This window comes from Oryctolagus cuniculus, chromosome 5 (assembly GCF_051225735.1).
Source record: "Oryctolagus cuniculus isolate XC-2025 breed Fujian yellow rabbit chromosome 5, ASM5122573v1, whole genome shotgun sequence".
In the NCBI taxonomy this organism is placed as follows: Eukaryota; Metazoa; Chordata; class Mammalia; order Lagomorpha; family Leporidae; genus Oryctolagus; species Oryctolagus cuniculus.
This window is the reverse complement of record NC_142871.1, coordinates 35,410,201-35,435,040: the sequence shown is the minus strand read 5'-3', so window position 1 is coordinate 35,435,040 and position 24,840 is coordinate 35,410,201. Positions and strand designations below refer to the sequence as shown.

The 24,840-nt window shown below is 36.0% G+C and overlaps 1 protein-coding gene across 31 annotated transcripts in view; it reads left to right on the top strand.

Moving 5' to 3' along the window:
* EYA4 (EYA transcriptional coactivator and phosphatase 4) overlaps positions 1 to 24,840 on the top strand; it is a 341,780-nt gene that overhangs the window by 191,594 nt on the left and 125,346 nt on the right. For all 31 annotated transcript variants that reach the window (XR_016233728.1, XR_016233726.1, XR_016233729.1 and 28 more), the window contains one exon: positions 10,427 to 10,476. Coding sequence is in view for 16 of the 31 variants with exons in the window: in XM_070073546.2 (XP_069929647.1) it covers positions 10,427 to 10,476 (50 nt within the window). In the remaining 15 variants the exon portion in view is untranslated. The remainder of the gene's footprint in view (positions 1 to 10,426; positions 10,477 to 24,840) is intronic.

The following is a 24,840-nucleotide window of genomic DNA, read 5'->3' as shown; positions in this document are numbered from 1 at the left end:
GGCCACAGAAATTGTCAAGTTAACTGCCTAACTGCTTGTCCATTTAGGCAATCAAGTTCTGCATTTAAAAATTCTTGGAAGAAATGGTCTAATTTTTACTTGAAGTTACCCAGTTAATGAGGCTGTTTCTTCTGACCACGTAATTGTACATGTGAATTATATTTCATATGGAGCTGTTTTCTCATACGCTCTTCATAGTTTTCAGGTAATTCAAATTGTTAATTTAAGTTGATAGAAAATCTACTCAAACAGAACTCTCATAATTTGCATTTTCAATGTGTAAATTATGCTTCTATTTGTGTTTTATTATATTCTGGCTACAAAGAATTTCATTTTAGGATTAAAATTGGAGGACAGGTGATTTATAAGCTTTTTAATAACAATGCTCAGGTACGATAGAGCCAATATAAAACTACTTAACAACAGATTTGAAAACTCAAAAGTGCTGCTGCAATGTTATGAAACATACCAGGATAAAATGCAACATGTTACACATATGTTTTTCTTTTTGTATAGAGTATAATTTTAAACAGAAAAATAAAGATGCCAACCCACATTTCAAAATTATGTGTTTATAAAAGTTATTTTAATGAGACAGCTTAAAAATTTGAAAATATAGCTGTTCATGATTATTTTATCAAAATGCTATGCCAAAAACTTTTACATTTATATCAGATATATTCTGTTCAGTTTAAAATTGCCTTTAAAATTTTATTTTTTGCAGTCTATCAATGTATTTTTACAGTTAAAAAATTTCTCAATTTCCTTAAAAAGTTAAGGTGATACTATTAGGAATATTAGGAGAGCCTTTAAGTAACCATTGAAAATATTCTTTGCATATATGTACACACACAGTGTATGTATATGCATACATATATATGTGCAGATATACACACAAACTCAAGAGAGACTAACAAACTTCTACTTACGAGTTCAACAATTTTATATTGATAAACCAGAACATCTCCATAGTCAATTATTGTTAATTTGGAAAGGGTGGTTATTGGTTATTCCTAATAGGCAAATGATTTTTTTGTGCAATAGAGTATGTTGCATAATGATTGATATTGCTGTTTTTAGAATGTGTGATATCTAGTCTGTGCCTGTAGCCAAATTCTTTTGAAGTTTCATGACTAAGATGAGCTGAATTTGTTAAAGTGGTAAAGGTCTGGGTTGTCTGGGGTCCTGTTGTGCTTGGCAGGTAATGATGAATGGGGAAGTTTTTCTTAACCTTGTGGCCAAAACATTCCAGTACCTTTAAAAGGAAAAAAAGAAAAAGAAAGAAAGATGTATAAGATGTTGCTTAAAACATAAACAAGTTTCCTGTATTTCGGGGATGAGAGTAAATTCTTTTAAGATTATTTTTAAAGCGTTATTTGTGAGAATTCACAAATCTTCACTTAACTGGAAGGCAATCTAAAGTTAAAGACTTTTGCAGGTAGTACAAGGGAATCATTCTTCCTGAAGCAGTGTGGAGAAGCACAGTAGAAACAGCAATTTCAATTTAATTGCACGGGATTCTACCAAATTAACACTATGCTCATTAAATTATGATTAGCATCTTGGAATAGAATATTCCATCTTCCTTTTTTTGTTTTTGTTCCAATACAAGAAATTAGCTTTCTGGTGACACACAGGACTACCAACAAACATGTAAACAAAGGGTACAAAGGAAACCAAGCAACATGGGCAAATACATCTTGATGTGTTTACAAGGCACATTTGTAACTTTTTGTTTAAAATTTATGCACAGTATGAAGGCTGGACAATTGATTTTCATTACCACACATAGAGTAGAGGGGCTTTTCTGTGAGCTGTAATGTGGTATTTTAAGGCATCTTAAGGTTCCTTTTGTGACATTTTAAGGACTGAGTTACCTTTGGTCTGTTGGGTAATATGGAAACAACATATCTTTAGAAGGAGTTTTGAAATTTTCTTTAATAATTCATGCAGCAATATGGTGTTTTTGGCAGGTGGCAAGGGACCATGATGGCATACTTACAGAGATATGTGTTTTAGGACTTTAAAGGTTAATGTGCTTTGACATTTGTTCTAATATCTGTGTACTGTATATAAATAATTATTCTTTATTTTCCTGTGTTTTGTTATTAAGTTGCTTTTTAACCTTGTTACGAACTCTCAATTAGAAAACTATTTTGACATTCATAGTTGATGAGGAGTTATAGACCACAGGATTCTTTCACTTAAAACATAATTTCTGCTGTGCATGTGTGATTTTGTCTAACCTTCCTCCCCCAAACCAGAGTCAGGGAAATCAGATTCAGTTAAGTCAGAGTCAGTTAAGTGAGATTTTGCCCGGGACAGCCTAATTCTAAAAGGGTAAAGTAATTTTGACTTCAGGTTTTTGGTGGAAGGTTTTTATTTATTAACCCTGTGGCAGAGTAAGAGAGCAAGCTTCCATGTACTGGTTCATTCCTTAATTAGCTGCTACAGCCAGGACTGGATCAAGCTGAAGCCAGGAACTCCATCCGGGTCTCCCACAAGGGTGGCAGGAACTTAAGTACTTGAGCCATCATCCACTGCTTCCCAGGTGCCTTAGCAGGGACTGGATAGGCAGCAGAATATCCAAACTGGAACCTCACTCTGTAGGCATCCCAAGCAGCATTTTAACCTGCTGCACCACAGTGCCTGACTCACATGTGTTCTTTATATACTTATTTTGTCTATTGTTGACTTAAATATGGAATTTTAATTGCATCTTTAGCATTCAGCAGTTAAAGAAGGGTTATGGGAGTTGGTATAGTGGGTGAAACCACCACTTGGGACACCTGTGTACTATATGTTAGTGCCTGTGATTGAATCCTGCCTCCACTTCTTATCTAGCTTCCTTCTAATGTGCCAGGTAGGCCATAGATGATGGCCTAAGTACTCGGGTTCCTGCCACCACATAGGAGTTCTGAATGGAATTCTTGGCTTCTGGCTGAGGCATGACAGAGCTATAGCTATTGTAGGCAGTTGAGGAGTGAACTAGTGGATGGATGGAAGATTCTGCCACTTCTGTCACTCTGCATCTCAAAAAAAAAAAAAAGTGTTTAAAAAATAACGGTTAAGGCAAATTTCCTTTGGATGCAAATAGAAACAGAAATGCAGTTCTATGTTCTAATCACTTTTGCCAGAAATCAGTTGTAGCTTGGATTTTTGGAAACTGAGACTTGGTGTTGCCAGAGAGAAGCCTGGGTAAAGAATGATAAAGAGGTTGAAAGGGATATATTAAGAAAAAGGAGGGCCCAAGCACATTCCATGACTCCATGAACAGGGTTTCAAAGTGGATAAATTTCAGAGCCACAGGATTTTGTTTCTAAGGAAAATGGTACTTAGTAAACAGTTTTATATTATTTAATAATTTAATTTTATAAAATCTAGTTCCAACATTTTGTTTGACCACCAATTGCCAAGACAATGTTTTGTTTTCCTTGAAAAGCCTCTGAAATTTGTATAGACATATTAAAATATAGATGTAATTTTTAAAAACTGTGACAACTTTTGAGTTCAGAAGGTTTTTTATGTTTTTAGTTTTTCAAAGAGGTTAATTACAACATATATAAAATATGTATTCTAGGCCTTATTCAAAGACATTTTAGTTTAAAATGGTTGGATAGTGTGTATCTACAGGGCTGTATATGTCAGGCCTAGCAGTATAATAATTCTGCAGTGGTCTTCACAGCATAAATTGTTTTTACTTGATTCTAAAAACAATCACAGGTTATCCCACAAAAGTATGTGTATCTTACATTAAGTCCTAGAGTATTATTAACTATTAAATATTATATTTAGTAATGAACACTTATATTCTTACACTATAATGAGTAAACATTGTACAGTATTGCAAAAATTAAATATTTTGTTGAATACTCCAACTGTTATTATTTGTACTCAGTTCTTAAGTGAATTCATATACCTTTTTTATATTTACTGATGTTACCACATGCTTTCCGAAGTAGAGTAGGAAATGATGTATTTTAATTTATATTTATTTAATGTTATTGTCTAGTGATCAGAGTGACCTGGGGAACCCCAGAAAACTCTGTTTATCAGTTTTTTTTCAGTTTTTTAAAAGTTAATGTGGTGAAAAGGATGGCTCAATTAAGATGGTTAAATGAGAACACACTGCACATGCCTGAAATAAAGCTGGGATAATTATAAGAATATATTTTTAAATTTCACATTTAATTTAAAATTCTAATGTGACCAATTTCTAAATGTTAGAAAATATAAAAGTCACATTTCCATTTATGTTGCAAGATGTCTTTCATTTTCACTAAATCGGAATCTAAAGATAAATTAAGCTACTGTCCTTTATCAGGCAATTATTTATAGTGATTTTATTCAGATTAATCATAAAACACTTTTTATGGCATATCCATTCATCAAAGACTCTGGGCATTGATACTGCATAGTATTTTTATAATATCATTTATTCAGCTGGATCCACATTTTAAGGTATTTGGATTTGAAATACACCTTTTATGTCTAAATGTTTATTGACAGTAATTATGTATCACTTCCTATATTTACAAAGTGCTGGACATGCATGAATTTACAATGTAATTTGCATTTTTGGAATAAATTTGATATCTATGTATCTGTCCTTGTTTTCCTTAAATAATATGCATTCAAATCGAATCTAAATTTTCTTTCCTACACAGTTCAGTGAATACATAAATATTGTCTTTCATACTACCCATAAAAATACTTATAATGGTATTTATTATATCAGCAAACTTTGATTTTTGAAGTTTTCCTGTTGGATTTTCAGTTGGAGAATTGATCTCCTGTTATCACTGTATAATTTGTTCTAAGACTTAATAATTAGAGTGGAATTTCAAAATAAGTCATTTGAAAATGTCTTTTCTGATTTTTCCATCCTCTACATTTAAAAAGTATGTTATTTCAGGAATTATAAATCAAAAGATTAAGTAGAAACTAATTAAGATAATTAATCTCAGCTTTGTGAGAAGATGGTGGATGGGTTAGAAGAAATTTGTTCTTGCTTATAATCCTTTTTATGAATTAATTTGATTTCTACTCAAAAGATTGTGAGCTTCTCCTAGTACGCAGTGGTTAGAAAATTTGAAAAAGATTAAGGTTGATTTTTATATGTGAATATAATAGTCATGGTGCAAAACATTCTAGAGAGTATTATATTTTGTACATATATTTTTCAGATATTGGAGGCTGGCATTATTTTCAGAAACAAATCCCACATTCTTGATACTTTATTTAAGTACATTTTATGTTACTCATGTAAATGCAGCCTTAAAAATTTGAGAGGATTTCAAAAAAATGATATTTTTAAATTTTCTATGTAATGTAATATTGTTAGCCAGTCTTCTCTGGTCCTTTGTTCTGTTTTGTTTCCTTCTCAGAACTTAGCCTTGCTGACACCATCCTCTTTGTTTGTCAGCTTACTTATTTATTGACTGTCTCTTCCTCTGGGTTAGTGCTGGTCAATGGAAAAATGATGCAAGTGCCATTGTACTTTAAATTTCTAAGTGACCGCATTAGAAAAGTAAAAAGAAACAGAGGAAATTATTTTATTTAGTCTGGTACATCCAAAATATCATTTTGTTTCTCAATGTAAAAGATGCTGAGAGATCTTACTTTCCTTTATTCACACACTTTTCAACAGAGCATGCCTTTTGTACTTAGACCACATCTCAATTCAGACCTGCAACATTTCACTTTAATAGCCACATGTGGCTAGTGGCTGTTTTGTTGAATTGCTTGAAGTTCTTAGCTTCTACTGGTTAAAATGCCGTCAAAGATCTGAATTTGAAGTATGTATACAAATTCCTTTGCAGGTTCACCTTTCTAAATCTCCGTATAATCACATGGGAATTGGAAAAATAATATCCACTTGAACATTGTTGGCATATAATAGACACAAATAATTTATCTGTTATGCATTCATTTCTTTGTCCAAAAATTTCCTTTCTTGATATTTACATGTTCATTGAATACTAATAGCTACTTTTCTTAAAATAACTTGTTTTTCATCATGCTTTGAAATTTGTATGAACTTTTATAATTTCCCTGATAGACATTAAGTAGGTTAAATGTACTCTATTTCAGTCAGTTAAATGCACGTGAGACTGTATGTCTTTTTCACTTTCTTGTGTGTCTTATGAAAACTAAAAGAATTTGGAATTAGGGGTTTGGCGCACTGATTAAGGCACCACTGAATACCTGAGTTTGATACCCAGCTCCGCTCACAATTCCAGCTTCCTGCTAATACATAAACTGGGAAGCAGCAAATAATCAAGGACAACTGGATTGATTTCCTGGCTCCAGGGCATTTGGCAAGTAAATTAGCAGATGGTGAATGTACTCTCTCTCTGTCTCTGTCTCTTTTCCTCTCAGATAAATAAACATTCTTAAAAAGATTTGAATTGAAATTATATGTAGAAAATTCTACATTTCTTGGCCTGCTTGTTTCCATTTTAGTCAAAATAAATTCAGAAGTTAAGTTGATAGTCACTGAAGACAAAAGATTTGTGTATCCTGTTAGAATATTCTTTCTTCTATACATGATTCAACAGTTGCCATATAATGAAGTTCCATTAATATGAAAAATTGGATAATATGTTCAAATTAGGTAGAAATTTTCCATTTGACTTCTAATTTCTGTGCTCATGACTTTTTAAGTTTCTTAATGATTCATTTAACTTTTCTTCATTATTTCAGAAATAAGATGAAGTCCTAAAGAAATCTGAAGAGCAATAAAATAATGTTCTCTTTGTCTTGGGTCTGTTAAAAATTTCTTTTCAAGGACAGATAAAAAGGTCACATCATAGTCCATTTAATACTTGGCTTCAATCAGTTATGATATTCTGTTAATTCTGTCTCAAAAATATTTGTTGGAAAACATCCTCTCATTTCTCCTGTACCTTCTTGCCTTAATTCATGTCTTCGCCATCTCTCACTGGTAGACTTAATGATTCACTTAGCAAACTAGTATTTGGGAAGCATCCGTCAAGCCTGACGGTGTAATGATCCATGATGTCTGCTGTCACAATTTGTGTTCTCTGTGGCTGCATTAGGTTCTTGTTTGTCAGCCATCATCTGCTCCCACCTTCCGCATTTTCTTCTGTACCATCTCTACTTATTTTGCTTCCTAAAACACTTAAATGTTCTTCTTTGCCCAAAGGTTAAATTCTGAGTTCTTTTCATGTATACTTGCTTGCTATCACGGTTTCTCTGAAGAACCTCATGAGTGTGAAATACTCATTCTTTTGTCATGACCGTAAACCAGTGAAACACTTAAAAACCCTCTTTGATGAATGCGTAAATCTAGCCATATCTAGAAGAATATCTAATTCATCCTTTCATCATGGGCTTATTAAACATAAGTTATAGCTTGGGATTCTATGGGTGCAAGAGAGCAAAAAGCCAATAGATCTGTTCTCTGCGATTACAGTTACTGCTTTGAGAGTAAATTAAAATAACAAGACCTCCCCTGGCAAATTGTTTGGAGAGCAAGCATTAGTAAGCTATGGATATTAGAGAAAGAATACATTGTTTTTAAACTACAGTAATCTTTCCTGGTTGTTGTTGGGAGTCAGTCGGCTTTGCCTGTGTTGGCCTGGAGATTTCTCCCGTCAGTCCCAGGAGCAGGTCATCCTGGTATTGAGGAAAGGCATATTCACTTTGGAGTAATCTCTCTGTGTTTATTGGGTAGGTCATGTAGGAGAGTATTCCAAAGATTTATGGAAAGTGGAATTAATTTCAGTGTAAAATTCTTTTTTTATTTTTTTAACTTTTATTTAATAAATATAAATTTCCAAAGTATAGTTTATGGATTACAATGGCTATTCCCCCACCCCCATAACTTCCCTCTCACCCGCAACCCTCCCATCTCCCACTCCCTCTCCCATTCCATTCACATCAAGATTCATTTTCAATTATCTTTATATACGGAAGATCAATTTAGTATATTTTAAGTAAAGATTTCAACAGTTTGCACCCACACAGACACAAAGTGAAAAATACTGTTTGAGTACTAGTTATAGCATTAATTCACATTGAACAACACATTAAGGACAGAGATCCTACATGAGGAATAAGTGCACGGTGACTCCTGTTGTTGACTTAACAAATTGACACTCTTGTTTATGGCATCAGTAATCACCCTAGCCTCTTGTCATGAGTTGCCAAGGCTAATGGAAGCCTTTTGACTTCGCCGAATCCGATCTTATTTCAAAAAGGCCATAGTCAAAGTGGAAGTTCTCTCCTCCCTTCAGAGAAAGGTACCTCCTTCTTTGATGGCCCGTTCTTTCCACTGGGATCTCACTTGCAGAGATCTTTCATTTAGGGTTTTTTTTTGTTTGTTTTTGTTTTTGTTTTTTTTTGTTTTGTTTTTTCCAGAGTGTCTTGGCTTTCCATGCCTAAAATACTCTCATGGGCTCTTCAGCCAGATCCGAATGCCTTAAGGAGCTAATTCTGAGGCCAGAGTGCTGTTTAGGGCATCTGCCATTCTATGAGCCTGCTGTGTATCCCACTTCTCATGTTGGATCATTCTCTCCTTAATTCTATCAGCTAGTATTAGCAGACACTAGTCTTGTTTACGTGATCTCTTTGACTCTTAGACCTATCAGTATGATCAGTTGTGAACTGAAACTGATCACTTGGACTAGTGAGATGGCATTGGTACATGCCACCTTGATTGGATTGGATTGGATTGGAATCCCCTGGCACGTTTTTAACTCTACCGTTTGGGGCAAGTCAGCTTGAGCATGTCCCAAATTGTACATCTCCTCGCTCTCTTATTCCCACTCTTATATTTAACAGAGCTCATTTTTCAGTTAAACGCCTAAGAATAATTGTGTGTTAATTACAGAGTTCAACCAATAGTATTAAGTAGGACAAAAAAATACTAAAAGGGGTAAAATATTAAGTTGTTCATCAACAGTCAGGACAAGGGCTGATCAAGTCACTGTTTCTCATAGTGTCCATTTCATTTCAATTCTTATGAAAGCATATGTACATGAGGTCTTCAGAGAGTTCAAGGAAAAAATACATATTATAAAAAAGTGCATTGATTAAAATATTTTTGCACCAACATAAGCTTATCTTTTAACTCCATTTTTCTACAGAGATTTTGAGATATGTTTATATGGTGATAAATCATTGAAATGAGCCAGTGGGAAGGAAGAAGTTTTTTTTTTTTTTTTCTGGTGTCCTTTTTCTTATTTTTCTTGGACAAGTTTTTAACAGACAAAAGAATTGAGTGAATTTTCTGTTTGCATCTTAAGGAAAATATTCCCTCCATTTCCTTTTCTTTGCTTCTTTGTTTTCCCCTAATTACTCTTATAAATACTTCTTTACCTCTCCATCCCATGGTGCTGAGTGCCATATGAAGGGCATAGAAGGCATTACGTAATAGGGCAAGATGACAATCTCTTTGCTAAATTTTATTTTTATACTGTGTCAGTGTACACACAGAATGTGAAAGAGAATACAGTAAATCAGGGAAACAATTGATTTCCCAGATTATAAAAATGTAGGCTTGGAATTGAAAGACAATACATAGTTGTTTTTTTTTTTTTTTCCACTTCCAAGCCAAGGTAGGGCATAGGCAGGGAGCTGCAGTATGTACACATACAGTGGACCTGTAAATGTACTTTGTACATTTTCTATGTCAACTGAATATTCTGCAGAAAGCACACTTTCAGGGCCATTTTAATCAGACGAACTTCTATGCTGGAAGTCGAATTGTGAAAGGTGGTAGATTTGTGCTCTCCCTTATCTTAAAGGATGTACCTCCTACTTCTGTCCAGAAATGGATAGTGTGTCCCCGAAGGAAAAAGTTGTTCTCATTCCTTAACCTTTTGTGAGTTAAAACCACAAAATTGAAATATGGTCTGTGAAATACACTGCAAATATATGTGAGACTTCTATAAGCAATGCCTAAACTTAATTGATATGCTGAGACATATATAAAACACACAGTGACTGGATTGAGAAGATGAAAATTAATATATGAGTGTTTTAGCTAACACTGTGCTCTGCCCCAGAGCCTGGTGTTTATTATTGTGTGCTTTAGTAGGAGACAGAGCAGCATCAATTGGAAAAACACTTCTTGGTAGACAGAACAGTATGGCTTTCTAGTTCCTAAGTGGGAAACATGGTTCTTTGGTTTCTTTGTTCCTAGTAAGGCTAGCCCCAGCTATTTTAGCTGAACATTTTACATACTTACAGAGTCCAGGGAAGTGCATTTGGCAGCTGTTCATGGGATAATAATGAAATCTGCTATTTAGTACCACGTGCTGTTGCTGTAAAATATGGGGAGTATATTATAGAGATCATGGTGAGCAGAGCTCTGTGCACTTCAGATTTAACAAGTGCCTGAGCCTACATGAGAAAGTTGTGTTTTCATATGAGAATAACTTGTACTCTTTTCTTGCAGGTAAAGAAAACGTGCACAGAATCCGATGTTTCAGAACCTCAGAATTCCAGGTACAGTAAAATAAAGACTAGGACTTCATTAAGAAAAATTTCAATTTTAGGGAATTAGCAAGATGTTATACTGTGTACTGGATACAAGAGACTTGAACCATGATTTTCCTTAAGAAGTTTTCTGTATGGAAATGGTTTATGGTACTGGCTAGGGCACCATCAGTCCTAACAGAAGTAAAAAGGACTGTGATTGAATGAGTTTTAAAGAACAATAGCATACACATCTCTGGAAGTACTTGAAAAGATACTCTCTTATCATTCATTATTTTAAGTTCATCTTAATTTTTCATCCTAATCTCTTCTTAAAATGTATTCACAGATGAAATTCTGCCAGACACTGAATAACTCAAATCTGTGTTTACCAAAAACGGAAGTATATTTGTTTTCCGTTCTAGTCAAACATTACTAGATTTTTGAGAGTGCTATCAAATGAGAAAACTCAACATAAACTTGGCATTATCTTATTGATTATTTGGAGCTTTTAGAAATGATTAATTAATGTGATAAACACAATTAATACAGGAATTTAGTACCATTTAGTTGGTTCTGTTTGGACCAGATACTCAACAGGTTTTTTTTAGGTCTATATATTTTCATTGCTTTCATTTAAAAATCCAGGCCTCAATTTTAAAAGCACAATAAAAGTATTGTAGATACCGTGTCACTAGTACTCATATCTTCTTGGTATGTTATTAATGATATGACTTAATCTGTTACATTAAGAAAGTTGTATTTAATTGTGAGATAGGTCTTTGTTTTGTTCTATTAGTTCCAGCATATGAATGTATGTAGGTGTATATGAATGTAGCAGTAGTGTTTTTCTTGGTACAATAAAACAATGAGGATCTAAGTTCAGAGTTCATTGCTACCATGTTTTCCATTTGGAGAGAAAGTTAATATTATATGAAGTCCATATACAGTTTTAGAAGCTCTTCCTGTGTATCTTTTTTGCAGTGTGATAACCCTTTCATTGACTCTTAAATATCCTACATTAAAATGAGTGTACTGTCTTTCCCTTTGAATCATTAAGAACGTACAATATGATATAGAATTTTTGATATTTGATCTTTGTTCTTTATAATTAGCTATCAAAGTGGAAACAAATAATTTTAGCTCATTGGAGCTTTAGGAAATGGATGAACCATTGCATTTTTTTTTCTGCCAAGCAGTGTAATTCTAGATTGTGTGCAGAGAAAGGAAGACTGGGCCTCTGTTCCATATAGGCACTTCCTTTCAGTCATTTTCCTGACCTCTCTGAGCTACTTATCCATGATTTGCTTTGCAAGGATTATCTAACTAAGTATACAATCTTTACAAGTAATGTGCCTTGAGGGTTAATAGGAAAAACATCTGTAATAGTAATATTTTATATCATATTTTTTACCCTTAAGGTCATTCCCTTAGTATTATTGGACAGATAATATGACACTTATGTAAATATTAAACAAGCAGAAAGCTACCAAACTGACTCAGTGTTCACAAGAGGTATCAATAAATTAGAGAAGAAACAGAAATGTTTGGGGTTCAGTGTGTTGAAGTCTGGAAGTAGATTGTTCTTTTTTATTTAGAAAAATTCCAGACCATGTGGCCTTAGAAGTACAATTTATTTTTAAGATGAAAAGGCTGTTTTTAAAGACTCTTTAAAATGTGTTTTACTGGGGCTGGCATAGTAGCATAACAAGTAAAGCCACCTCCTGTGGCACCAGCATCCCATATTGGCAGTTCAAGTCCTGGCTGTTCCATTTCCAATTGAGCTCCGTGCTAATGGCCTGAGAAAGCAATGGAAAGTGACCCAGTTGTTTGGGCCCCTGCTGCCCACGTGGGAGACCTGGAAGAAGCTATTGGCCTCCATCTGGCCCCGCCATAGCCGTTGTGGCCATTTGTGCAGTGAACCACTGGATGGAAGATCTCCTTCTCTGTCTCTTCCTTTCTTTGGAACTCTTTCAAATAAATAAGTAAGTCTTTAAAAATAAAATATATTTTATTATTTGATTATATATCCCCATAAATTGAAAAATGACTAGAGTTCCTACAAATCAGTGGTTGGTTACCGTGGGTTAGCTGCTTCTAACATTTCCTAAACTTTAGTGAAAATGCATAAAATTAGGCAACTCAGTTTATAAGAACTCTATTCAATACCAAAAACAAGCAGCAAACTAAATAATCCTTATTAAAATATGAGATGGAAAAACTTGCAAGATGAAGTCATTTATTGGTTCAGGGCAACCCTGGGCACCTGGGTAGCAACTGAACTCCTACTGTGACTAATGGTACAATGGCCAGTCCCCACTGTCTAGTCCATGTCAGTATCACAGAGATGTAGCTAGTCTTGGATCCTGCATTTATTTACCATTAACAGGTCACTGAGTGCTAAAACCAGCACTTAGCTAATGAAGTAATGGAACATGAAGAAGAGAAAAAATTATGCTGAAGAAAGTGTGGCCCAAAAAGGATACAAGAACTTACCAAATAGGCATTGAATCAAGTATTGCTTAAAATAGTATGTATTAATGTATCTACCAAGGTCAATTTTTATAACCTATCAAAAAAATAAATAAATAAAGCACCAACAAGCAAGTTTACCTTTGTTAGAGATTCTTAGCAGCATCACTTTTGCAGATTTGTATCTGAGTACATTTGTTTTTGCTTATAAAGAATCACAGGGCCAGGCGTTCGATACCGTATTGGAAGCCTACATCTCATATCAGAGTGCCCAGTTCAAGTCCTGGCTCCTCGGCTACTGATCCAGCTGATCATATGCACACTGGAAAGCAGCAGATGATGGTTCTAGTGGTTAGGTTTCTGCCACTCATGTGGGAGACTGGGATTGAACTCTGGACTCCTGGCTTTGGCCTAACCTAGCAGGCATTTGGGGAGTGAACCAGCAAATAAAAGATCTTTTTCTATCTGTCTTCTTCTGTCTGCTTTTCAAACAAAATAAAACTAAATAATTTAAAAAGAATCACACACATTCATTTTCTCTCACCCACCTTCCCACCCTTTGTGTGTGTGTGTGTTTTCGTGTGTGTGTTTGTGTGTGTGTCTGTATAGGAAAAGAAGGAAGGAGAGCAAGAAATTGAGATTTAAAGCCGGAGGCTAAGTGATTTTTTTCTGAACAAATCTGAAGTAAAGGCTGGTGCTTAAAATGAAATGCCATATCAGCACAAAATGTGAACTGGAGACACTGTTAGAAAATGCTGCCTCACTTGGAACCTAAAGAAAGTATCGTTCATTTATTTAGCTATCTTTATAGAGTGTTGGTTTTGGATTTGGGTTGATCAGAAAAAATGTAGATGGGAAGTGTTTTTCCAGTACGGAAGTAATTAAAATGGGTGTGGAGACTTTGACAGAGAATTGTGGAAGTGACGTATGTATCAGCAAATTCTTTGTCTTGCTTGGCCTTCATTCCTCTTTGCAAAAGAAATACTTGGGCTGCATGTGTAACTAATAGATCAGGAAAAAGAATTTACAAACCCATGCAATGTATATAAGGCACAACTGTCATTTTGGAAATAATAACATGTGTATATATTGAAAGCCAGCCATCAGGGACAGCACTTTCTGTTCCTGAAAACTGTGAAACTTGATGTCATATGGCATTTAAGGTGTTGTGTATGAAAATTGACATTCCTTATGTCCATTTCTTTTCTCTTTGCTTTCTTCTGTGTTGCTGTGTTCTGAATATATTGTTTTTGACCATGGCCTCTAAAGCTAGAGTACTCCTAAAATGGGTACATGAGAAAATGAAAATGTATATTTTCCTCATGTTTTACCTTACTCTGAAATTAAAGCTGTTACTTGATAGAATGTCTTAAATTATGAACTGAAACATTATCTTGTTGTTTATTTCTCTATATTCTTAGTGAATTTATTTGTGTAACTTTGTGCTTCATTTGAGTCATTCTTGAAAATATATGATTTTAATTTTTAATGAGCCCCTGGACAAGTGATTTTGTAGTGAAAATGTTCATGCATCTCACATGTTTTAAAATTGACTTTAGGTCCTTTTATCTCTGGTATGAGATGAGGAAATAATTGATGGCATTCTTTGATTGCATTCTTCATAAATATCTCCAAGTACCTGAATGGGTTTTTTTGTTTGTTTGGGGGGCTTTTTTTTTTTTTTTTGGCCATCTTCTGCTTCTATTTCTTTGCCTTTTCTCTTTGGGATCTCTTTGAGAGCATTTTCACCAAGAATAGAGCGAAGAAGCATCATAGAAAGGAAATAAAACACAAACAAGGCAACGTTATTTTAGACTTGTTCTGTTCACTAAGGAGTGAGTGGAAATATGGATTTTGATGAAAATGGACTATGAAAGAAATTGTAGGAATTATAACGGCTTTCTCTCTGTAGTAGCTTTGTCTCATCCTAGCCATAGTACCACCAGTTGAATACAGTAAGGAGATCTAAGGGACAATATTAAAATACAGGAAGTACTTATGGTACATATGAGCTAAGATGATAGTTTTTCCATATGGAACAGCATAAAAACAGATTCTGTGGGTAATGGTGAGGGTTGACTCTTTCCCACTTCCTAAGTTAAAGAAATTGAGTTTGCTGAGAACTTAATGGTTGTCTGAAATCAGGAAAGGCCTTGGGCTATGTCTTTTTGCTCATGTCTTTACTCATGCTACAGTTGCAAAGAGAAAGGCAGAATGACTCTTGTACTTTTAAGGAAGCATTGGAATTAATTTCAGTTTCAAATAAAAGGTTGAAGTGATCCTCAGAAAGTTTATTCAAGATTTACAGTGTAAATGGTTAAGAAATGTAATAATTCATCTTATGTAAATTGTCATGGTTTATTAATGTTAAAGGTATTATAATCCTTTTTTGCTAATGAAATAATTATTACAATGTTTTCAGAAGACCAAAGTGTTTATCTGAGTATAATTGCCTGTCTAAAAATTAAATGGTACATTGCTTTCATAGTAGGGAAAGCTGAGGGCTTCTTCGGGAAAACAGGCATAGTGTTTTTCTATGTCAAATCAGAGGTCCAATCACCCCAATTTCTGCCCCCATGAGGCACTAAAACCACACTTCCAGGGGTAGGCATTTAGCATGGTGGTTAAGATGCTGGTTAAGATATACACATCAGAGTGTTCTGGCTCCTGACTGTAGCTTCTGGCTCATGCAGGACCAAGAAGGAAGCAATGATAACTCAGGTAATGAAGTTCCAGTTACCAATGTGAAAGACCTGTATTGGGTTCGCAGCTCCCATTGTGGGTGTTTGGGGAGTGAAGCTGTGGATAGGATCTCTCTCTCCTTCTAAATAAGTAATATTTAAAATTCATAATGCCAAGTTGGCAGTTCCTCCTTCTTGAAAATTTCAGGATGTAGTTTCTATAAAGTTAGATTCTCTCAGTAATACCATCCAGCTATACAGACTGTGAAATTATATAAGCATCTCTTGGACCTAGATTATTAGCATATCCCAGCTTTTGGACCAGTGAAGGAACAAATTACCACATTGCAAAGTAATAAGTAACTTTTATTAGTTATTTAAAATCACCTCTTTCAAGGTTTAAGGAATACTTCCCCTGAAAATGATAGATGAGTAATAGTAGCTTAGTGAGCTAACTATCCTGAGTGTGATTTCATTCTCCTGTGATCTCATTAATGTGAGTCATATTATAGCTTAATCTTTTCCCTCCCAATTTGTAGAGTGCTTTGTCTGGCCTCATGTGGATGCCTCTTTGCTGTCTTCTTAATTTTGGCTAGCATCCACACTAGAGGTTTCCTTAATCCATTTTGCCTTTTCTGGATGTGCTGACAGATTCCTGCAGATGTCCATGCAGCTGGGTCGGTGAACCTGGATGAATTATGTGTTCTGTTTAGCTGTTAATCTTGTCCTCAGTAGCTTGGTATATCTTGCTGCTTTTTAGCAGCAAGACCTTAGATGTCTTATCACACAGGAGTCTGGTCAGTCATTTCCTGTGTCATTGAAAACTCCTGCTGATTTATTCTATTGACCAGCATAGGTCAGTGCTACCTATGAGCATACTTCAAAAAGTCTATGGAAAAACAAAATTAAAAGAATGAATTAAACTTTGCGTAAAATATGTTTGTCGTGCTAAAATTTTTTCTACAATGCATGGAAAATTAGTGTTATGAAAACTGTGAATGGATTTCAAAATCTTTTTGACATCAAAATAAACTCATCCTTTTAATTCCACTTCCACAAACTTTTTGAAGCACCCTTATATATACTTGTGGACTTTTCTGTGTATTTCTCGCTCTAGATTTAATTATTTGATAGGTGTATGCGCATAGGAGAATAGCACCAATAAAAGGCCTTGGTGCATTGTTGCTCACAGAACTGTTGCTTTTTATGTGTTTACATTGAACAAGACTAATAGTTAAACCCATGGAAGGAGAAGGATGATTATGACTAAAGAAAGAAAGGCCTCTTCCTTACAAAAATCGCTGCCTTTCGATGCCTAGGTTTTATTCTTGAACTCTCTGCTTCCTTTTCAGTTCATACCTTTTCATGAACACTCCCTTCATATCTTATCATGTGGCTTGCAGTGATGCTGTGCTCACCAGATTCTGAAAGATGTGATTTGGAAATGCAAATAGTCCTGCTTGATTCAGCTGGGACAAATGGTAGGGAGGACTGGGAAATAAGTAAAGTAACACAAATTGTGACTACTTGTTTCACAAAAGTTCAGACTTTTATTGTTTGCAGCTGCACATGTGAGCTCTTTGAAGCAGAAAGAGAAGGTCTTGCTGTTTTGTTGTTTTGGTATTTTGTTGTTAGTAAACAAAGGTACTATCGCTTAGAGAACTTGGCTCTGGAATGGTGTGGGAGGCAGGGACTGCCTTTGTGTCCATCTCTTGTCCATCCCTGTTCCCTCTGCTTTGCTCCTTCAGTGTCTTGCTGTCTCTGGGTAAGGACTGACTGATCACCTACTTATTTTTTCTCCAGCCCCAGAATTGGAAGAAAATCCCCATGTTAATTCTGCTTCTAATTTTATATGTTTTATCTCATTTGCTTCATAGACCATAGAATCTCCTTTCTTCTTTATCTCGTAATGTATTTCTAGGGATGGGAATGTAATCAGAGAGGCGGGGTCACAACACACAAATGTAACTTTCAGGAGCCACATCTGGGAACATATGGGGCGTGGAGTGAGAAGAACTTCCAAGAAAGTGATACCGAGAAAATAACCCAACAAATGCCCTTTGCTTTCTACCACTTTCTTTCCCACAATATATTTATATAACCTATGTGTTGTGTCCAACACCTGCTATTTTCCTTTTTGCATAATCCTGCATATATTAAGGAAATGGAAAATGTGCTTTCCCTTCCCTAGATTTAACTCAATGATCATCCATTCACTATTTTGTAGACTTTAGAGCTTGATTGTACAGGTCAAGCATTTAGGTACTATGATCTGGAAAGTAGGTTGAGGCAGACCTTTGTCTAGCATGGCATCCAAACTTCATAGCAAGAGGAGCTCCATTTCACTCTGTGTGAATGCTTCAGCCAATTTTTACTTTTCTGTACTTATCCCTAAGGTGTCCAGTTGTTATTCAGTGGATCCAGTTTTATCTTCTGTGCTGAAATACCAGTCTAAACACAGATTGCTTTTGCTGCATTTTCTGTGAATAATCTACTGTTAGGTTATCTGATTAATATAGCTTAATCTTTTTTCCTGAGAATAATTTTGCTAAAAATAGTGTGCAGTTTTGGAATCTGAGAAAATTCTCAAATATAATCAGCAGTCAATAATCTACAGCCCAAATTTGAAGTTTTAACAAGTTCTGTTATAATCGCCAAAAGGTCATCAATGGATTTCTCATTAGGTAATTTAAAATTGTGCTTTTGATGACAGATCAGCCATGGCACAGATGCTTGGAAGCAGGGAAACTAGCTATGAGACTTTCTTAAAAGGCCTCAAAGACATTTGCTAATTGTGGTTATTTGGGGAAGGCATCACACACAAGTATTTATGATTTCAACACATTTTCCAAATTTAATGCTAGATAGTTCTTTCTTTTTATCTTAAGAACAAATACATGTATGTCAGGCATGAAATAATAGATTTGGCCTGGAATAGGCATGGTAGTGGGATCTGGTCTCTTCTTCCTCAATGTGTGCATTATTCTGTAGATATGAAAAATGCCTTAATCCCTGCATGTATTAGTATTAATTCCAGAAAATGACTGTGTTCTTGATCAGCCTTTCCTGCAGTGAGCTGAGCATCTTTGAAATCTTTAGGAAACATCTTTAAGAGACTACTAGGTGCTTTGAATTAATTTGCTGAGATTAATAAATCACATAAACTAGCATCTGTTTGGCAGTTTTATCCAAGGACCAAAGTAGCTAAGACAAAACTTGAGTTTTCATCATGAGGATAATTAAATTTGTGCATGGGGTTGTGACCCTTTCTGGATGTACACCATTGTGATAATTTATGTTCTGTTACTATCATGAAACAGCTAAGCTGGGGAATTTATAATAAATGAAACTTATTTAGCTCACAGTATTGGATATGGAATGTAGAAACAACAGGGTGCCAGCTCTGGCAAGAGCACTGCTGGCTGTGTCACATCAGGGTAGGTGGATTCATGGAGGAGTGTGTGTGTGTGTGTGTGTGTGTGAGAGAGAGAGAGAGAGAGAGAGAGAGGGAGAGAGAGAAAAGCACACATGGTGAGACAGGAAGCCAGATACTAGCTTGCTCTTTTTTTAAAAAAGACATCTTTATTTGAAAGGTAGAGTGACAAAGAGGGAGAGACCAAGAGTCAAAAGATCCTGCATCTACTTGTTCACTACCCCAGATGCCTACGACAGCCAGGGCTAGATCAACTCAAAGCTAGTAGCCTAGAATTCCATCAGTGTCTTCCATGTGGGTGGCAGGAACCCAAATATGTGGATCATCACCTGGTACTCGGCAGCTGCATTAGCAGGAAGCTGGCTCAGAGGTGCAGGAGCCAGGACTCCAACCAAACACTCATATAATAGGATGTTGGCAAGCCAAGTGATGGTTCAACCCAGTGCACTACAACACCCACCTTGCTTGCTCTTTTATAGCAACCTTCTGAAGAAAACTAACCAGGTTCCCACAAGAACTACATTAATTCGTTCCATGAGCAGCACCTCAATGACTCGGTTACCCAACCCCTGCTCACTAAGCTCCACTTCTTCAAGGTTCTGCCACACTGAGGACTAAGTTTCCAACACTGGTGTGTTGTAGGACATACTTCAAACATATTGGAACCATAGCAACTTAGTTGACTGGTGTTTGTTTAGGAGTTATTGAGCTGTGTATATCTTTACTGTTATTCTAGATTTAGAACCTCTTTATTGTACTACGTTCTAGACCCAGTGTGAATAGAAATATGAAAGTTTTGGGGGTCCCACTTCATGTTGAACTAAGATGGGAAGAAATAAGGGCATCTGGCAGTTTTCCTTTCAACAGTTCAATTACAGGAACACTTTTTACTTCTCTTAAAGTCTCTATTTTTTGGGCATCTACTATGTGCCAGGCACTGAGTTTTAGAGATATTCAGTGAAAAAACAGGAGTGTATGTGATAATGGAGAATATTAAAAGGCACTAGGAAATATGAAAAGAGAACAAGGGTGTTGTTAGGGAATATGCTGTGATTTCACATTGGGTGACATTTGAATGAAAATGAGAAGGAAATGAAGGAGTAAACCCAGCTATGGGCTGGAGGACGTATGTTCCATTGGGCATTAACCAGTGCACACACTTCTGAGCAGAAGCCTGCAGGGCATGTGGGAGGACAGCAGCAGTGGGAAGACAGTGTGGCTAGAATGGAGTGAGCCCAGCATTTTAAAATTAATACAGCAACCATTTAGAAAAAGTCGTTATTCCTAGTCTTCACCGTATTTTGGAGATATTTACTTGGCATTTTGTTAATCAGTTTTTCTTGTCTGATTGATAGGAATCTCTTAAGAGTTGCCTTGTTGATAAGTGGTTGATAAACCTCTTGAAGATGGAATTATTCCCCAGCCAGGAACATTTCTTTTTGCTACACTGCACATATCCTGCAAGACCAGCGCTCTCTCATGACTGAACTTTTCAGGCTTATTTTTTTAAAAATTATTTGAGACAGAGACAGAGCTCCCACTGGTGGTTCATCCCTCAAATGTCTGTAGGTAGCCTGGGAGCTGAAACCAGGGGCCAGCAACGCAATCCAGATCTCCCATATGGGTGGCAGGAACATAATAACTTGAGCTATGACCCCTGCCTCCCATGGTCTGCACTGGCAGGAAACTGGACTCAGGAGCCTGACCTAGAAACCTGACTCGGCACTCTAATGTGAGAGGCGGGCATCTCATCTGCTAGGCTAAAGACCTGCTTCCAGCTTCAAGCTTCTTCATAAACAGAACTAACTTTGTTTAGAAAATAAAGCTCTTAAAAGTTTCAGCCATAATTTAGGTGAGGACTTAGTAGCAATTCCAACATTTCGCCTTCTGAAGCTATGGAGATTCTGTTCATTATCTCACATTTAATCATCACATTTCAGTTGTCTTAGCAACCTACACAATGTTCTCATTTGCTTTTCAATAAGCCAGTGGATGAATGGATTCTTTGTTCATGTGTTTATGAATTTCCATCACCTGATACTTGATGTCTTTTGGGCATGCTTACTGTGCCAAGTAACTGTCCTTATATCCTCAAAATTCATCTACCTTAAATTAAACCTTGCTTTCCTTAAAAACAAAAATGGTTGGGAGAATGTAAGCTTGATTTTTAAAAATACTTTAATTATAATTAAATTCCAGGGCCCCACCTATTTGATTGTCTAACAGACTTCATCCACATAGATTTGAGAAATACAGAGAAAGGGGAAAGCTTGATAACAAATCTAGGTGTCCTGGAGTTTTCTGGAATGCTGTCTTCCTGTTTGCTATTACTGCATGCATATTCCAAAATTTTATATGGAGTAATATGTGGAAAGCTAGCATTTAGAGAAATACCTGCCATGTACTGAGTGAATGTAAATGACTGCTCTTGTTACAGATAGGCATATGATAGTGCTGACAAGTGTACTGTAGTATAGCTTGCCCCAAGTATAGTCCCAATTTACACTTGCTGCCCCAGAGTTTCTTTGATTAGAAACACTTTGCTTTTGAAAAAACCTGGTTTACCTGATACATTTTATGATTGCCCTAATTGAAGTTATCATGCCATTACCAAAACTTATGAGAAAAAGTTTAACAGTAAATCTTTTTCCATTGCTTCCTTCCTTCTCTTCATTTTCTTCCTCATTTCTGTTTTTAGTATTTCTTTTATAATGGGACATTGCACTTTTATCTTTAAAGTGTCATACCATGTAAAAATGCTCCTTGAAACTAAAGACCACTTAGGAAATTCTTGTTCTGGTTCTTAGGCTTGATTTAAACAGAAAGCTCCTCTGTTGTACTCTGTCATGGGAATAGTTTCTAGAAATTCCATACCTCTCAAAAGTAATGCCATCTTTCAAAATTAAAAAAATAAACTTATAACTTAAAAATGTCATATTTTCAAGAACCCACAAAGTCTGAAGTGATACTATACTATATTATTTATTCCTCTTTTGTTACCCATTGTCTCATTTTCCTATTCTTCAGATGGAGAATCTGAAGTCCCAACTATTGGGGCTGGTAGATATCATACCAGTGCCTAGGAAAAAGTGATTAATGTGGTTTGGCAGAATGCCAAGGCAGATGCACCACACCCTCAATGCAGCAGCTGTTGTAGTGAAGACGGCTAGCTTCAGACAGGAGCACCATGTCTGACATAGAATGGAAGACATTAAAAGGCTGTTGGAACTGATACATTGACGTTTAGGTATTCTAACCATTATGTTACATGTGTGCTGTTTGGGTAGTTATTAGCCTGTGTTTCTCATTAATTATTGTTTATGTATTGTAAAGAATGTCAATGATGAAAACTATGGACTATGGTATAGAGGTAACAGGAGTGTGTGTGTGTGTGTGTGTGTATCATGTGTAATGTGATTGGAATCTAGATGACTCACCCGTGTTTCTGTACCAGATTTGGAAGGCCCAAAACTTTGTTATGCAGGGCTGTCCAGCACACTGCAGTACTGACCAACACATTGCAAAATGTCAAACAATGCCTGCATCCAGGTTTCAGTAGCAGCTCTTGTGACTGAGAACTCCAAACTTCCTGATATACTGTCACACTCTCCCCAGTTTCTCTAAAGATGGACAGAGAAGACCACCGTGTGCCCAGATATCCATATGTTATCAAAAACTAAAAAAGATTTCGGGAAGACAAGGCTTAGAAAATAGTATTAGGGAAGCCAGCATTTTGAGGGCCCAGAATGAGTCACTCAGGTTTGCTGGAAAAAGCCTTCTCTTCTATAGCCTCTGACAGCTACGCAGGTCATGGCTCACAGGCACAAGGCATAGCAACAATGGCATCCACCTGCAAGTATGGCTGGCAAAACACAATCCATCAGTATCCTAGAAAAACAACTCAAGGTCAGTGTTCCAGTAACATCATTTGACCTTAGGTGTTGCACAGATAAAGTCAATAAGCACCAGTGTCTGAAAAGCAATGTGAGGTTTCAGTATTCTTTCCAAGATTAATGTATTCCACTGGCTCTGTAATTTTTTGAGATCATTTACATTATTAGTTTTATTCCCTATAACACATTCTTTTTACTGGGGCATATGGATTATTCTTTTAAATTTAAATGATTTTTACTTAATGAAAGGCAGGCAGACAAACACATACATACACACAGAGAGACACAGACACAACTTACATTTACTGGCTCACTCCCAAAATATACACAACAGCAGAAGAGGACCAAGTTGAAGCAAGAAGCCTGGGACTCAGTCTTCATAATGGGTGCCAGGGACCCATGTTTTTGCGCCAACACATGTTACCTCCCAGGGTGTGCATCAGTTGAATGCTGATAGAATTGGGTCCTAGACTCAAACCTGAGCATTCTCATTTGGGATGCAAACATCTCCAAGTGATACCTTAACTTCTGGCTAAATGCTCAACCCAGGGCACGTGGGTTTGTATAAAATCGGATTTCACTACATAAAAAAAATGTGTTTTGTTTCTCCATTCAGTGAAAATTAGCAATTTTTGAGGAATACAGGAAATTGTTGGCTTATGACATTTGATAATCTCTTTGTGATTTTTCATTTACCAGCACAGTACTTAAACAGGAATTAGAAAATCTTTTGGATTGATTTCTCTTACTTGCATATATTATGTGTCTCCAAGTTTCTGGTGTTGCTTTCTTCTGTTTATCCTATCCGTTGTGATCCCACAGAAGGGTCCAGTTAGTTAAAGCCACTAAGTGACTAGTAAATGTTTTCTACTAAATGTAGGAAACAGAACTGGAAAAAAAGAGAGAGGGTGGTGCAAGACATAGACCCTGTCTCACGAATGAGATAAAGAGCTTGTTTTCTCTCTGTGTAATCCCTAGGAGTGACCAAACTGGTTTTACAAACCATCTGAATTGGTTCTGTGTGTATGGTTGGAGTGAGGAGGTTATCCAGACTAATTTATTTCAAGTATGCTCAGTATTTTTTGCTTCTAAATAATCTTACCTCTTTTCTTATGGAAAAGGGATTCCTGTGCAGTAGACTTTCATTAAATCGAATTTTCACAACCAAATTAAAGCAGTTATCAGTCTGTTGAACTATTGCTCACTGAGTAACTATCAGGACAGGTTTCAATTTCCTTTTATTTGGGGAGTCTGAGGTTTTCTTTTTTTCAGCTGCTACTTCTTTCTTTGTATTTTGATGTTGCTTTGACCTAGTTGGCTTTTCTGTTTATATTGTCAGCAGTAACAGTTGAGATGTCTAAGTCTGACATGTGTTTTTTATTTCAAAGTCTTCTTCTAAAATTGCTCCTTTTACATGCATGCAAAGGAAGGCTTGTTTGAAAACACTGGGAAGACTCTAAATTAGTAGCGTCCAGAATTTCACCAAAAACTTGGGCATTTTCGTTGTTGAACTGGCCTTATGGTGGAATGAGGGAGGCTGGTTTCTGAACAAAGGCCAGCTGTGGCTCCTTTCATACAAAAACCATTTTCAGGTTACAATTGTATTTAGTAAAATCTTGCCCCCAAATTAAACTGGTGAAATAAGCACATAGGAAAGAAACCTTCTGTAACTGGTCCTTGCTGTGGGAGGGTTGGCTTTGTTGACAGACCTATCATAAAGCGTGTGTAGGCAGGTGAATTAATGTATAATATATAATAACAATAAGGATGTATAGTGTACAATAATAATAATAAGGATAATGTATAACATTGTGCCTTGTAGAGATTATTTCTCTCTGGCTGACAGTGAAGACCCTTCAAAAGTGGAAAATGAAATTAAAAGATCAGGTGCAAACTTTTGAAATCCATGCAGACA